Source organism: Hydractinia symbiolongicarpus, chromosome 8, assembly GCF_029227915.1.
Source record: "Hydractinia symbiolongicarpus strain clone_291-10 chromosome 8, HSymV2.1, whole genome shotgun sequence".
Lineage (NCBI taxonomy): Eukaryota > Metazoa > Cnidaria > Hydrozoa > Anthoathecata > Hydractiniidae > Hydractinia > Hydractinia symbiolongicarpus.
Genome location: NC_079882.1, coordinates 28,226,675 through 28,243,323, shown reverse-complemented (window position 1 = coordinate 28,243,323; position 16,649 = coordinate 28,226,675). Strand labels below are relative to the sequence as shown.

Below are 16,649 nucleotides of genomic sequence, written 5' to 3'. Positions count from 1 at the left end.
CAGTATAAAATTCCTTATTGTGCGATTTCATATGAAAGAGCTTGAAAAGTTGTGCATGAATCTTTTCATTTTTTTGAAAAATCTTTGTTGGTTTCCGAGATAACAGTCTTGAAAGTTTTGCTATTTATGCGAAATTACAACATTATCATCATATGACATCATCGATTGCTGGTATGAATGATAATCAGGGTAACTAAGTATTAAAATTCACGTAAATATGTTTAAAATATCAAACTGGATAGTTAAAACATACTTCACCCTAATTCATGTTAGTATGGACATCAAAACTTTAAAATCAAAAATCTTGAGGACCGATTAAGATTTTTCAAAAAAATAAAAAGATTCGTAGACAACTTTTCAAGCTCTTTTATATGACACCAACTTGTTTTTTTTTTCGCGGGAGGTAAGCTTTAAATGATATATCGGGGTAACATAAATTCAAGTCATCACCTAGCGCAACGTTTCGCAAACAGACATTCACAATAATCAAAACACGCGAAATGTAATTTTTTAGATCAGCGAAAAACTCAGACTACCATATTCGTCAAAAAAAAGGTCTGCTAACGACATGATGACCAGCGTCCTTCTGTAAATATAATAATGTAGATCATTGCAAACAGGCTAGCAAATTGGACGTTAGAAAAAGAATTCGACAAATAATTCAAAGCTGTAAGTACCGAAACAACTATTCCAATTCCAGTACACTGGACCCCTGGGTTTATTGCCTGATGTCAAAACCACTATCGCGTAAATCAGACTCAAAAATCAGTCAAAAAGGCAAAAGGTAAATCAGTCAAAAAGGCAAAAACCTCTAAAAACAAGATTATGTTAGTCAGCTAGATGGCTGTACTTCAATTGTTTGACGTTCAGTCTCAGTACAATCGTGGTTGAAAAAATAAAGCTTCCTTTTAATAACAACGTCATGTTCAGGTAGAGAAAAAAACAAGAGAGATTACTCGTGCGGTACATGAATTTTGTTTTTAAAAATATAAATTTTTCTAACTACAATATACGGAAGTAATTTGAAAGTGTGAATATGTAAAGTGTTATGTTTGACGCATCAGATGTGTCATTCTCTCACTACTGCATGTTTTGTGTTTTGAATAGACGCCTGAAATTTTTATTTAACCCCGTCTACAAATACCGCAAGTTTTCCGACAGCGTTGTCGCACGACACTGTTATTTAGACAGTATCCGTAAAACGAAAAAAAAGTGCAATAATCAGAGGTATCAATGCAAGTTGGTCGACAATACCCGCAAGTCTTTGGACAGAGATACGACATTCGTTGTGGTGAGTGGTAACAGTGGCCCATAAAAGAATAGAACGTACATTGCCCACTAAATGAAGACCATGGGTCGTCCCGACATTTATCTAAAGAAAAAGAAATAACGCGTAAAATGAGAAACTCAGACGAAGATGAGGAAACAGAACTTTAACAATTTTAACTGTTGTTGTTGGTTGTAGTGACTGCAAGGATACTGTAATGGTTTAGACACATATTCAATGTATTCATTATTTCCCAAAATTTATGAAGCAAGTTAATTTGTCTAAAATAATATAAATATGAAATTTAATTTTTTTCTAGGTAGGCATAAGTCGACACTTTTGTTTTTCACTAAAACGTCCATAACTCTCCCCCGTTTTATTTTTATTGCGTAAGTTTTAAAATAAGTTTAACATCACTAGATAGCAACAATGCTTGTCACATTTTTTTAAAAAAAAAGTGCGTCAAACGTTTTTTATTTAAATATTCCTAAAAATACTTTTTATTTATTACTTTTTTTTCACGAAAAAAACAAACGCGAACTTTAGTATATACAAATAGAGTATATGATACAAAATCATGAAATTTTATTTAAATTTTTATTACAAAATTATTGTGTCTCAGCTTCACACGTTGAAATTTACCAGTCATTGACCTTGTTTTAATGTTATTACTACCCCCTGACTTAAAGTAAGAGCTGTTAAATTCCTCTTTTAATTATTTCACTGTTTGTTTACAAAATCTTGTGTCGGATGCGCGATTACGGGGTAGTCTGAAAGTCACGCGTGCGCCTTGCAAATCTAGGAGACTGGGCGGACCCATGTTGTCTCGTGTCGTGTTTTCGACATATTGTGGAAAGAGAACAAAGTTCTCAAGAATAAAGATAATTTCTCAGGTGGAGAGCAATGGATGCAATGTTGGAATCATTATACAACTTACCCACTACAACAATGTGAACAGTCTTGTTCCCAGTTTTTTGACGTAAAGTATTGTTATTTTTCAGCGTTTTTGCGCACCTAAATACAAGCACACCGTCATCGCAATCTCATCGTACATTAAGAAAAAAATGACAACATCCTGTTGTTTTGAATTATGTGCGCTTTTAAAAAACAGACTAATCCTATGGCAGTATATATCGACTACAAAATATGCACTATTTTTCAATCAGCACAATTTGTGAACAGAAACGTAAAAAATACTTTCCGTGCTCTTTTTATCTCTACCAGGTTATCAAATAGACGTTAAAATAATTATCTGTGCGAAAGGGAGGTCTTTTTTTATGAGAGTGCGTATAACACGTTCTTGGATGGGATGGCCTTACTTTGAGATGCAGTTATTGTATTTACGTTACATTAATAATTTCAAAATTTCAAAATAATGATAGGAATATTGGCATACTTGTATAGCTTGTTTAATTGGCGAATATCAATTTTGCTTAATTGGTCTCGCTGTCCCAATCTCTTTCTCGGATCCTTTACGTAGGTGATTGTAGCGCGACCGTTTTTACTGAAAGCTGAATTTGAGTAATGCATGATAGAGTCAGGGTCATACTCTTCCCCAAGTGTGTCGCCATCTTGTGGTTTGTATTTTTTGAACTGTCTTTTCGAATCTATAAATCATGAAGTGAACGTTTTTTTTATAGACAGTAGTTGCAACATTGTCAGCCGAAGGTTCGTCGGAACGAAAACGTCAAATATACGACACCTTAACCTCCTGTCGATAATTTATTTCATAAAGTCTACTCGCATATCTAATTTGCGCGCAGAACCAACATTTTCTGCCCGAGTATTTTATTTATTTTTAGAAGTTGTGTGATAATCAGATTGCGCAAAATTGGAAAGAACGAATAACTAGTTTTAAGGTGTCGTCATTTTATCGACAAAAAATTATTAAATTTAATATCGAAATTCGTCGACGTAAATTCCAAAGCCTTTAATTTTTTGTTGTGTAACTTTTCAAAATGGTGACAGATGATGTTGACTTGGGCCTTTTTCTTCTTATTCAGCACCATAAATTTGTCAAGTATTTTATGGATCGAAAAAAATCACAAAAATAATAATGAGTTTTGTGTTTTCGGATTCAAAGATATGTTTTCCCAAGTGCTGAACTAAGTCGTCATAGTATGCAAAATAGAGGTGCTGTTGAAAAGTCAAGGTATAAGTAAGATACTAAGAAACTGATGACCCTACTTTCCATGGTGTTGTAATAATGCACTGTAACATGTTCATCACGGTCAAGTCTGGATTGCTCATGAAAGAATCCCAACAAATGCAATGTTTCGTGGACGGCTATTCCTTTTCGGTAGCAGCCATCTCCTAGAGAAAGATCTTGCCTTCCTCCATCCCTTCCAATAATCGAGTAACATCTAAATGAATTAAATATGCTATGAATGAAATAAAAAATCCCACTTTTCATATGCCAAATATAATTATTATTTCGCAATTTCGCATTTATTAAGTCGCGAGTTGGAATTATTTTAGCCGATAATCCCAACTTGCGACTTAACCCTTCTTACAATGTTTGTTTCGGATAAAAGTTTAAATGTTTTAAATAGAAGTTTCGGTAAATTAAATATTTCATCCAATAATATAAAGCTTTGCAATATTTTAGAGATATTAAAAATATTTTGGAATAATGTTACAAATGATCAAGTTGTTATCCCCTCCTCTTCTAAATAAATATCTTCTTAAGCCTTCCATCTTTTTAATCATTTCTGACAAACTTTGGCCTGAGGTTATTAATCGAGTATTTACGGTATTCCAAGCTTCTTGGGCATCCCAACTATTAATGCTGTTTCCGCATCAGCTAACTTTCTTATTGTATACTACCATGTATAATAAGACATTCTGGGAGAAATTGCTGAAGGAACTCTCCATTAAGATATTTTTCGTAAATTTGTAAAATAATAACTTATCGGTCCAAACTTTTTGTCACATAAGTGACAAAATTTCTAGGCTGCATGATATGTCAGAAACACTCCCAAGGAACAAATATTTGTGGAGAAAACGTTCGCGAGAAATGTTCACAACTTTGTCCTAACTTCCTTTTTTAGATGTCATTGAACATAAGGTTTTTAGACAATTTCAATAATAACAAATGGGCTTAGTTTTTTGTCAAGATTAGTGACAAATTTTTAGTGTAGGTGTCGGACGCGTGTTTTATACATGCCGTGGGATCGAAGTTGTCGGAAATATATCTCAGCAGCATACCTTAGACGGATAAGGTAGCACGTGTTTTTTAAATATAAGAATGTTTACTGAATTTGCTCGAAAAAGGAAAATCAATAATTGCTCAAGTTGCGATTAACTTGAACAGCCAATCTATTTTCATTTAACAACCTCTCTACACCACGTATTGGTACGAATTATCTAACAGACTTTGCATAAAAACTTAAATATTGACGGGTAAGGCCACTAACGCTTTTTAAATTCCTTGTTACCAGCGAGGTTATCGAAAAATTACAAAACGCGATCGTATGACATTTATATCACAAGGATGCGTCTATTTATCCAAGCTCAAGTCAGAGGACAAAAATACTTCTCTTATTTCAATACATACCCTACACCTGTGATTATTCGAACATAATCTACTTCTGTAGTTCTTTGTACAAATCGAACACAAGAAATCTTTTGAATTTCATAAATGGCTGCCCTAAATGCTGATCTTGTTTGGAGTCCTATACATATAAAATGATTTGAAAAGAAATCTTCACAAAAACACTACATTACTACAGTGGAATCCCCCTAAAGCGGACACCCTATAAAGCGGACATCCCTCTAAAGCGGACAAAAATTTTTGCACCGGCAGAATTTAGGTCAAACTCTCATAAAAAAATCTCTATAAAGCGGACGATTATAAAGCGGACACTCTATAAAGCGGACAAAAATCTTTGCACCAAATGACAGTTTCCCTTATAAACACTCCCTATAAAGCGGACAATGGAAAAATAACGAGATGAAATGTCACTTTTTCTTAAAATTTAAACCATTTTACTTAGTACATCTTTGAGTTTTGTTATTTAATGAGTCCAACACTTTCCTTATATTTTTCTCGGCCCACTCAACTGCCTTTTCAACACCAATTAATTGGTACTGGGCAGGAATTTCTAGTCCGTAGCCAGCACCACGGTTCACTCGCTTCCCAGTCACTTTACATCCGATGGTACAGTTAGGAAGCGACATGAATTTGTTGAATAGTTTGCTAAGGTTTTTAGGGACGTGCCCAACTACTTTATCGTCATCTGTAACAGCTACAGCAAACTTGTCATGTTCGTTATCTTCTTCCGCTTTTAAACAAAAATTCTCTTCTCTGACTTTTGGGCTCCATATGTCCATGTAAGCATGGTATCCACGGATAAACGAGTCGAAGCGATATTCTTTCTGTTTTATAAGGATAATCTCAATCTGTTGGTCAATGTTTTTGAGAAGCATCTCATTTAGTTGAACGTTCGACATATCTGTGTTCTCTTCAGCTTCTTTAACTTTAAAATAGCATTCGAATCGTGAAGACATTGCAGCGTAAAATTTTAAACTGGAAAGAATTTCGAATTTTGAATTTCTAATGCACATTCAACATGGCAATGTCGAAGCAGCAGCTTGCTGGTAAACTAGCGAAGAAAACTTTATCATTAGATGATAAGATCAAGTTTTTGGATTTCGCCAAAAAAAATCCAGAACTTGGATGTAGAAAACTAGCAGACATTTACAAGATTGGAAAGACAGCCGCAGCAAATATTTTAAGAGACGAAAAGAAAATTCGTGAACAACATGAAATTTTTCGTGAGAAAACAAAAAAACGTAACCGCCATGGCAAGTATCACAAGATAAATGAGATCTTATTCGAATGGTAAAAAAAGATGTTGCGCTTCTAACATCTACCCTAATGGTGTAATGCTTAAAGAGGAGGCGTTGGAAATTAAGGAAAAACTTCAGAACAGCGATTTTGATAATTTCTCCGCCTCTGACGGTTGGTTGGATCGTTGGAAAACAACATATTCCGTCAAAGAACGTCGTATTGTTGGTGAAGCTGGTGACGTTTCTACAGAAACGGTTACTTCCTGGATGGAGAGGATCAAAGAATTGGTTGAAGGTTATTCACTAGAAAATATTTGGAACATGGACGAGTCTGGCTGTTTTTTTAAAGCTCTACCGGCCAAAGGGTTAGTGGAAAAAGGAAAACAAGCAAAAGGTGGGAAAAAGTCAAAGCTTAGATTAACTGTAGCTTTTTTTGTAAATGCAGCTGGGGAAAAGATCGACCAGCCTGTTGTTATCTGGAAGAGTAAAGTCCCGCGTTGTTTTAAAAAATTGAAAGATCCATCGCGTCCAGCTAACGTTCACTACTTTTCAAATCCTAAATCTTGGATGACATCTCAAGTAATGGAAACTGTACTGGCACGTTTTAACAGAAAACTTTTATTTGAGGACAGAAAAGTTATTCTTTTTCTGGACAACGCCACCTGTCATCCGGAGTCAATGATTGGCCAGTTTTCACAAATCAAAATCATTTTCTTACCGAAGAACACAACTTCAAGGCTTCAACCACTCGATGCGGGGATCATCCAAAACTTCAAGGTGAAGTACAGAAAAAGACTGGTCAAATACGTGCTTGCAAGGATCCAGGAGAATAAATCTGCAACTGAAATTATCAAGAGCGTAGACATACTTATGGCTATTCAATGGGTTCAAGATGCGTGGAAAGAAGTAACCAACTTGACCATCAAAAATTGTTTCGAGAAATGTGGCGTAGTTCAAGGAGAAAGTGAATTGATGGAAGATCAAGAAGATGACTTGGAATTTGAAGCTCTGGTGAAGGAATTAACTGAAGATATGTCTGCTGCAGAATACATCGATTTTGACGCCGATGTTCCAGCTTCGGAGCCAAGAATTAACGAATTAGAAATAAATTGGCGACATCAAATCCGAGAAGCTAGCATTAACGCAATTGAAAATCCAGAGATGGCATGTCAGGTCGAAGAGATTTCCGAGGATGATGATGAGAGTGAAGACGTGGTTGAAGAAGAAATGCTTGGTTTCACCGAGCTAATCACTATGCTTGATAAAATTAAGCGATCTACTATTTTTGATGATACATGCCAAGAAATGTTGTCAACCATTACGAAAAAGATTGAGGAACTTCAGCTTCAAAATAGAAAACAATCCTCAATCAAAGATTATTTCAAATAGGGAGAAAAACGTGTATTGAAAGACCTATAAGATAAATGAAATATATCTTCGTAATATAACTTGGTTTCTTAGTTTATAACCTTAGCAACACTTAAAGGTTGGTTGCAACACCGACAAATTTGAGCTGCTAAACTTACTTTACACAGCCAACTTGGGTTCTTTGCTCGATAAGCTAAATCTATTGATGTTGCCGTCTACCCTAGTGTTGCAAGTCACCCCATGATACCCGCCAGTACTACAAAAAAAGCTTTTTTGGTCAAAATTAGGTCTAAAACTAATTTTTTGGTCAACTTCCTATAAAGCGGACATCCCTCTAAAGCGGACACTTTTTTTTGCACCAATGGTGTCCGCTTTAGAGGGATTCCACTGTATATCTAAACTACTTTTAATGTCAGTGAATCGCAATTTCCTTAAAATAACCAATTCTCACGTTTTAGCTAAGTTCACTTTCTGTTAGTCTCAACTTTCCAAAAGAATTCAGAAATTCCGTGGTGCTGCTGTTGCAAAAAACATCTTCGCTTACCTGCAGATAATGCGAATGTATAAGGAACAACTCCGTTTGGCCATCTGCGAAGTGGATTTCTTACTGTGTCTCTTCGAAGCCGTTTCTTTCCTGTTTCTATAAATTTAATAAAAACTTGCAAGTAAATATTTCATAAGTTTTAATGACGCTACCCTTCCCTCTGTTTCTAACGAGGTTAATTCGTTACTAAGTGATGTTTTGAGCATGTGAATTAAAAATAATAAAACCTGATGTTGTGTAAAAGATCCTGTAATAGTCTGACCGTCCCCAGGGCATTTGCCTTGTTGATGAAGTTACTCCGTAATAACGGCTCAGTAGCCACAAGATAATGACGTAAACTTTTAGTTTACACAGGAAGAATTTTATAATTTGTAACTTATTTTACACAAAAAAGTGAAAAATGTTTAATTTAAATGTTGTGGTTTTGTGTATATGTATTGTTAAAAAGACAAAAAACTGAGCTGCGACACTTTTGTAATATAAATTTAAAATTCCTACTGCAGTTTTGATATTTAAGAGCACAATCTCTAACACCACAATTGAATTTACTTAAAAACACTTACTTTGATCTAAAGTGACCACTTCATGTAACACGCACACGAAAACAACCAACAAAAATACGTTCCTTAAGATATTCATTTTCGCCTTCACTCAAATAATCGATGTTTTTCATTCGAAGACAGTTTTGTAATATGATCTTGGAACTGTATCTTATAAAGTAAGAACGCCTTAACAAAGGACAATGCTTGACAACTCTACTTAAATTAAATATCTGAATTTTTTTAAAGTACTTTTACAAGGCTTGATCCAAAACAAAACAAATCAAAAAAGCGTGGTTTAACTTACTAAAACAAATGAAAAACTAAAAACCGATTGATGATAACGGGCTGTGTGTCGACTACACAATCTATGTATGTTTTTCTAACAGCATGAAATTGACTTTATATGTCGATCTATAAGAGAATGACGTCACATATTGTTTAGTTCTAATTATGGCTGTGTGAAAAGATATGTCTACTTTGTTACGTATCGAATAATTTTTAGTGAGTGCACTCATCTCAAAGCAGAAATGAAAATAGAACATTTAGAGACCACAACCTACAAAATAAGGGTTTGTTGTTAGATCTATACGTTGAAACAACATTATAATAAACATTGTTAACGAGAGTACTAAACGAAACAATGCAGGATTGTATTTTTTATATTATTTAATTATATTAGCGCCTTGTTTGCTTAAATAAACGTTCGGGTGTATTTATTCAACAAATGGAGGCGTTTATGAGAGATAATAGTCTTGTTCACAGACTTTCTGTTTCCTGGGATCGAGGTAAGAACAAAACCAAGAACGTATCTATTATAATTAACATAACTTTAAATGCAGAAAGTCTTGCGAATTTAGCAAATTTTGGCCAAATTCACAAAATTTTATGAGCGCATAAATAACGCTTACCTTTAATTGTTCAATAAAAAGGATGATTTCATTCAACTTTCGAGATCTTTGAAATTGTTGCTAACATTTGGTGGTACACATACGTTAAAAGCAACTCTCAAAATTTCCAAAAGCGTCGATTCGCGAAAGTTTATGTTCGTGAAATTTGACTTCCTTGTTTTGTAGCTTGTCCTTGGCCACAAGAAGTGTGCTTAGACTCATATTTTACAAAACGAAAAGTCCTCCGCATGATAGTTATACCCGATCGTCTCTTTAGTTTGATGATCAGGTTCCGAACCCCCTCAATAACTTTTTTATCTTGTTCAAATTGAATCAAACTTGGCACACTTATAGGACGTCACAAAAGGAACAAAATGGCAGCAATACAATTTTGCTGAATGGGGTTAAGCTAGCTAAGCTTCCGCGGGCGTCATTTTTAAAATTTCATAGCTATCGCTTAGAATCGCCATTTTGGATCTTTTCATTAAACCGGCAGGCGAAAAAACATTTTTTACTTCACAGACATAAATTTATGACTGTTTTCTACCCACATAGGTTAGATAATGCAAAGTGTTAGTTACCAGATAAACTAAAGCCAGCAGACACTGGAACAAACAAATGCCTTAATTTTTCGTTATTCTTACGCTTTTTTTAATACTCATGTTATTCTTTTCTTTTTCTCCAGGCACTCTGCCTTTTGACAGGATAAAACTAAAAGTTAGCATACTTCATTCTTCGTTTATCACTAATTCTTTCCTCAAAATATGGCTTGTTTGCGCAAGTGTGAACAGCTGCCTCCTTATTCTAATTTACCTCTACTGCAAACTTGAACATCCTTATTTTACTTGCTGTGTTTTTTCTTAGATGTGACCCAGGCTTTAGTTGCTTCCGCGCCTCATTCCTTGGATGTTAATCAGGAATGAAGGGGAACATGAAACAGTTAAAACGTAGGAATAAAGATGAAGCATTTGTTATTGTAACTTGCCAATTTAACATAAATTAACACAAATAAAGTACGCCTCTTCCGAAAAATTCGACCAATAATAACAAAATCTCAGCTACAGCTATCTACAGAAGTATGATACAGCCTATGGTTACATACTGTGGTTTTGTAAAACTACCCGTCTGTGAAACTAAACGCCTAAAGCTGTCACAACTTCACCTTAGAGTTTGTAGAATTATTGACTATGGTGGAAACCTACACGACAAAATACTGTCTTGCGTTAATTCTTACTAGAGTCTGTATGTTTGTACGAAAATCGATCAACGGAGACGTACGTGAGAACTACGTGAGCTATTTCAATTTAATAAATCATACCAAGCAAACAAGAAACAACAGAATCTCGTTGAAACTGCCGAAAGTACGTCTCAAATACGGAAGAGCGTCATTCTATTACACTGGTTCTTTAATTTATAACAAACTTTCCCTAAATATCCAAAATCAAACAAATTTTAATATGTATAAAATCTTTACTAGGAGTCATTTCAATTGTTCCTGGTTTTTTGTTGTTGTTTATCTAACTTCATACATATACTTTTGTTCTTCAATTTACTCTTTGTGCTAATATTTATTCTTTGTGCGTCTGTGCCGTATCAACTTTAGAAATGTTTTAGCTTACATCTCTTTGTGGTAGTTTCTATCCTACCTTCATGTTTTCCCCCTCTTTTAACACTTCTATTTTAGTTTTAAAGTCTCTTTTCTTCTCAAACAACACTTTTTTCAATTTTTGACAATTTTATTTTTCACAAGACCCATATTGACAACAGAATTGTATATGTATACACTTGTATATAATCTGAAATTATAATCCTGTATAAATATTGGATAAATAAATAAAAAAATAAATAAGCTAAAATAAAGGTACTATAAATCTGAAAATGTTTGAAAGGTAAAACAAAATTATTTCTTAAAGTAATTAAAAAAATGTGAATCTGTATGAAGTCTAACTAATTTTTGCTGTCCCGTTTATCATGATTTGCATAGCGCTTGTTAGCGAAAGGTAAAGGAAATTTTAATTTTCTGCAACAACATATTATGAAGATCCCTTATAAAACTTTTCTGTGCTTTATACAACTTTTGTTTACATTTTTGGAAATGAGCGGTTTGTGTTTATTGTACACCCACTCTGTAAAGAACCATTTCGAGGTTGTGGATGGCACGTCCGTTGTTTTAACGAGGTAAAAACAGTAAATGCAATTTACGTTGTTGTAAATAGTACACGGAAAAGCTCGTGGTCATCATTTTTTCTTTTTTTTATTATTGTTTTTTATTCCGTACAAAAATTTTAATTACTCGTGTCTTCCTATTCACCATCCACCACTGCTACAGGAGATCCAAACTTCATGAATTTTTCGATTTTCTTGTTTGACAACTTTTCGTAGAGAACATTTTGTAATCCCATATCGAAGTTGTAAAGTTCTGATATTACGGGAAAATTAAATTTCACTTTTCCATTTATATCGTTTTAAGGTCTATTTTGTGGGATTCAAGGTAGGAGCATAAAATAAAGACTGCTGAATTCGAAATTTGAATTATATGCAGTTATAGAATCAGAAGAAAAATAATGTAGTGTAAAAAAAATAGTTTAGTGTGAAAAAATTAATCCAAGCTGTGCGGAAGTAAAATTTCGCGAATTTGCGAATAGTGAGTTCCCAACAATTGTCACTGTAAGATAACTCCTGTAAGATAGGCGATTCCTCAGAGCTCAAACGGTCCATAACTATTTTTTCATCTCACAAAATGACTTCCAAAATGAATGGTGACCACAAAAAGGGTAGCCGCATCCATAAAAATATTAAACACAACTTTTATCGAGATTGCATTGACACTCAAAGAAACAGCTGCTTGGCTAAGTATTAAAATACAACATTAGCAGTAAATTTTGTTTCAGCTTGTTCATAATTAGCTAAAAACAAAAATCTATATCTTTCACCTTCTAATTATGTAGCCATAGAAATCATTTAACCTGAAGTAAGGATAACACAGACAAAAACGTTTACGGGTGAAAATGCATACCAAGGTTAATATAAACTGTACTGAAAAAAATTAATTATCATGTGGAAAAATCTTCACATATTTTTTAATTTTTTTATATGGTTAAAAATACAATAAAATATACATCTTGACGTGTAGAAACTAAAAAATTCAGATACTAAAAATACAAATATTTTGCACAACTTTGGCTTTGCCCACAGGCAGAGGATATTATTTGTTATTAATATTCGTGTTAAATTCACGTGACAAAAATTTTTTTTTTGTATTAAATGAGGATTTAAAAAGTAATACGTTATTATGTTACCAAAATCCGTAGATATTTTTAGAGGCAGTCCGCAGAATAAAAACAAGTCAAAATAATAGAAGAGAACAAGTTTTGTAATTTAATAACACAGTAAGAACCAACAAAAAAATCCAAAAGAATAGTTCCTAAAAAGCTGATTGAAATATTTTTCCTTAACTTCGAACGACAAAACTGTAAAAATTGTAAGGAAAAGACCACTTAGCATTGCAAAACACTAAAAATTAATTTTAAGAAGTAAGTTATTCAATCTAAAATAGAGGACAAGAAGGAGCTTGAAAATTAAAAAGGGCAACATGAGTAATAGCACCACCTATCAGAACGCCACTTCTCTAATAATTTGCTTATTATTTGGTGTGGAGCTGGAAAAGAATATTTACTTTCACACAACATTGGCTGTACTTGGAATTGTACTGGCTATCTTAACAATAACCTTCAATGCAATATTTTTATTGGTTATCTTCAGGTTCATAAATGACCTATCCATACCAGATACGTTATACGCTATGTTAGCAGTAAGTGATATTCTCACTGGAGTTATTGTAATGCCATCCTTTTCAGCTTTTTGGATTCACGCTCTACTTTCCCATAGCGACTGTATGCTGGTAAATTTCATGAATGTAATGGTACAAATTCTGGGAATAGCATCTGTTTCAATGATTGCTTTGATCACGTTAGACATTTTCGTTGCCATTGTGTATCCATTCTTGCACATTTTGTACTTCACAAAGAAGTTTTTCTACATGATGTTTGGATTTATTTGGACGCTGGCTATCATATGTCCAGTTGCTTTTGTCATTATTTCAGCTAAAGATTGGTACGTTTATCAAAACATATCAGGTGGAATAATCATTACTGTGTTCCTGGCTCTCCTTGTCATGCATTTAAAATTGCATCGTGTGCTGAATAATCTGCAATGTCAAATCACGCATGTCAATAACGATCAAAAAGAGAATCTCAGAGCAAAAAAAAAGGCATCAAAGCTGGCCACTTCAATTTTAGTCACCCTGTTGATTTGTTGTGCACCAAGTTTGGTCTATTTCCTACTTACAGCTATTAAAGGGAATACAGTTTTTACATCCAGCTATCTCTTTCAAGCCTCTGAAGTTTGGTTTTTTCTGAATCCCTTGTTAGATCCATTTGTATATTATTTCCGCTTAAAACGAATAAGAAAGGATGTGCTTAAAATGTTTTCTGGAAGAAATACAGGAAGTTCAATATGAAAGCGTTGACGAAAACATGAAGTTACAGATAACATCCGACAATGCACATTCCCGACGGTTTTATTTAACGATTGAATGGATGCTAAAAGTCGTGCGGTGCAGATGGTGTTTTTTTGGTTTTTTCATTACAATTTATTAATTAACTACACTAGGAAATGCGTAAGAACATTTTATTATTACATTTCCTCTGCACTGAAAGGAAACCTCTCCATTCGTTTTATTGATTAATTTGTCGATAACTTTGGAAAAAAACAATTTGATTTGTTGCTGTATTGCTTACGTATGGTAATAGCCAATGCGTTGATGCTTGCTTACGTATGGTAACAGCCATTCACAAGCGAAACATTGCCCTCCATAGTTTGGAAATAACTTCCTTTTGCTAGATACTTTACCGTTTTTAAACCAAGGAATATGTAGCTCTACGACCCTTTTTGCAATGGAATTTTCGATACATGTAATTTCCTATTCGGGCGAATCCTGAATATAAAAATAGAGGAAAGTTCAGCTGTTTAGCTTATGTATACCGTCTGGACATATTTTAAATTTGATGGTATTTTTCGAATTTTTTATAACCAAACCCATTCCAAAAATTATATTTAAACCGAGTTCAGAATACACCATTTGGTCCGGGTGCAGAGGATTTTAATGCGATATGATTTTAATAAACAGATACTTTTGCTTAACTATTGGATGTAGATAACGTACACGTTTAATTATAAGGAATACTTTTATATGGAACTGAGTTTCAGTGTTATAATCTGTAGGGTCCTTAGTCGCAATAAAACTATTATGTTCAGTTCATTATTACCACTTGTGAATGGTCGCTGGCTGGAGATGACTGTTGTACAGATTTGTACCAAGTCAATCTGTTTGTAGCTTTTAGAAGGATCCCTGGGGGAAAAATGATATTGAACTTAAGTTTTTATATACTATATCCCGCCAGGCGTAATTTAAAAAACACTGTGCGCTTTTTGAAATCGACTGTACTTCTTGTTTTAAAACACTTTTCGCCAATGCCAGATACTTTTCGTGTTTTTTGTCGTAAATTGAGGAACTAAACAACGAAAGCGTACGGGTCTAACAAATCGTTGTGTTTGCGATACACGAACTATATGCCGCTAAGCCTTGCAGAGCAATGGTAGCTTTGAAGTTATCCTTGGATGAATACAAGAAGTATGAACCACTGGTACGAAAGATATTAAAAGAAAAAAATACGACTGAAACAAATGACAGAAGAATTATGTTGGTTACAGATTTTTACACAACGAAGATTAAAGGTATGTGAAGTTTACGGACGCCCTTAGGGAAACAAGAAAAATACCTTTTTCAACGTAGAAAGAACTGTCATAAAGGGAACTGTTTCAAATGATGAAATTAAAAGGTTTTTACAACGATTAAAGTTAGTTATGAAGTGTCAAGAGGTAAAAATAAAGCTTGCGTTGGTGGATAAAGAAGGGAAATTATTGCTAGATAGAAATACGTAAAGATATAGATCATTAATGGAAACCTCCATTTCAAAATATCCAAAGAACTAACTGATCTTCAAAAGAATTAAAATCAAGAAATTAAAAGTACTTGAAGACAACCGAACAATAATAGTAGATAAAGAAAGGAAATTTAAACCAGAAAAGAAGCTGAATGCGTTTAAATGTAACACGAAAGTTAGTGAAAAAATATCCAATTACACTACCGAAAAGATGGAGAAATAATGCAAGCCAGCCGAAGAGAGTTTAAAGGTATGTAAATTTTTAAAAAGAGGTTTGAGTATAATTAGAATTAAAGAAGACTAATTGTCGACTAAACATCTTAATGGCAAGCTAGCCTTTGATTGAAAGGATAAAAACAAGGCCATAAATAATATTTGAAAAATAATATTTCATTAATGCATGCAGGTTTTCACTTTTTGAAAATTTAAATATTTTTTTTTAAATTGAGAGATTACGGTTTAGAAAGACACAGGTTACCATCTTATCGGGACATTTGAAAAGGTTTTACACATTTCGGGAAGTGCTTTGCAAGCATCTCAACTCATGCCAAGTTTAAGAAACAGTAAGATGATTCATTTTAATCTGATTCTTCTAAATATTTTTGCTGAAACAATAAGGCTAGCTTGCGACATCGTGAATTTGTAGAGCATCTACTTGAAAGTAACTAAACAGATTGAGCATTCATTGCGCTGTGTTAAGCTATTGACCGGTGCGTATGCTTTTTATGATTTCATTGATTCAAAGAAACACGTCGGTAAATATGTGGTCAAAATAAGTTTTTCTGTAAAGAAATTTGTCGTTTTATTTAAAATTTCTTTTGAATTTCACAAGCAAATAATCTACGCATTTTTTTTTCGGATAGCTTATCATATCATATCCATATCGAAAGCTATTAACAAGGTTGCTTAATCTATCTTTACTACAGGCATCAAAAAGTTGTGTGTTAGAAAAACGTCTAAGCAAGTTGAAATCTGCACAGTCTTCCTCTTTCTTGCCCTTGTTGACAAATAATAAAAGTATTTTTTTATGTATAAAAACTTGCCAATTTTTGTTCTTGGTCAGTTTTTGAATCATAGATTTTAAACGAACGCATATTTTTGAGTCTGGACCAGCATGACGTTTTATGCCACAATAAATATTAATAAATGGGTTAACTCATTAATTGTTCAATTTAATTTTGAATCTTAGAAGAGTTGCGAAATGACTAACAAATTCATTCTGAGCACTTGATGGAGACTGCAAAA

General features: G+C 33.7%; 2 protein-coding genes across 2 annotated transcripts; one reads left to right on the top strand and one right to left on the bottom strand.

Annotated features, from left to right (window-relative positions):
- Positions 1-952: 952 nt before the first annotated feature.
- On the bottom strand, positions 953-8,737 carry LOC130655830 (zinc metalloproteinase nas-13-like). The gene is made up of 7 exons (XM_057458637.1): positions 8,534-8,737; positions 7,971-8,066; positions 4,824-4,941; positions 3,455-3,630; positions 2,664-2,874; positions 2,205-2,281; positions 953-1,372 (listed from the first exon to the last, which is right to left on the bottom strand). Exons 1-7 carry the CDS (start codon positions 8,607-8,609, stop codon positions 1,125-1,127), a joined length of 1,002 nt encoding a protein of 333 aa, XP_057314620.1. The 5' UTR covers positions 8,610-8,737; the 3' UTR covers positions 953-1,124.
- Positions 8,738-12,991: 4,254 nt separating this feature from the next.
- LOC130653914 (histamine H2 receptor-like) lies at positions 12,992-14,655 on the top strand. Its single transcript, XM_057456408.1, has one exon. It carries the CDS (start codon positions 12,992-12,994, stop codon positions 13,916-13,918), a length of 927 nt encoding a protein of 308 aa, XP_057312391.1. The 3' UTR covers positions 13,919-14,655.
- The last annotated feature ends 1,994 nt before the right edge of the window (positions 14,656-16,649 follow it).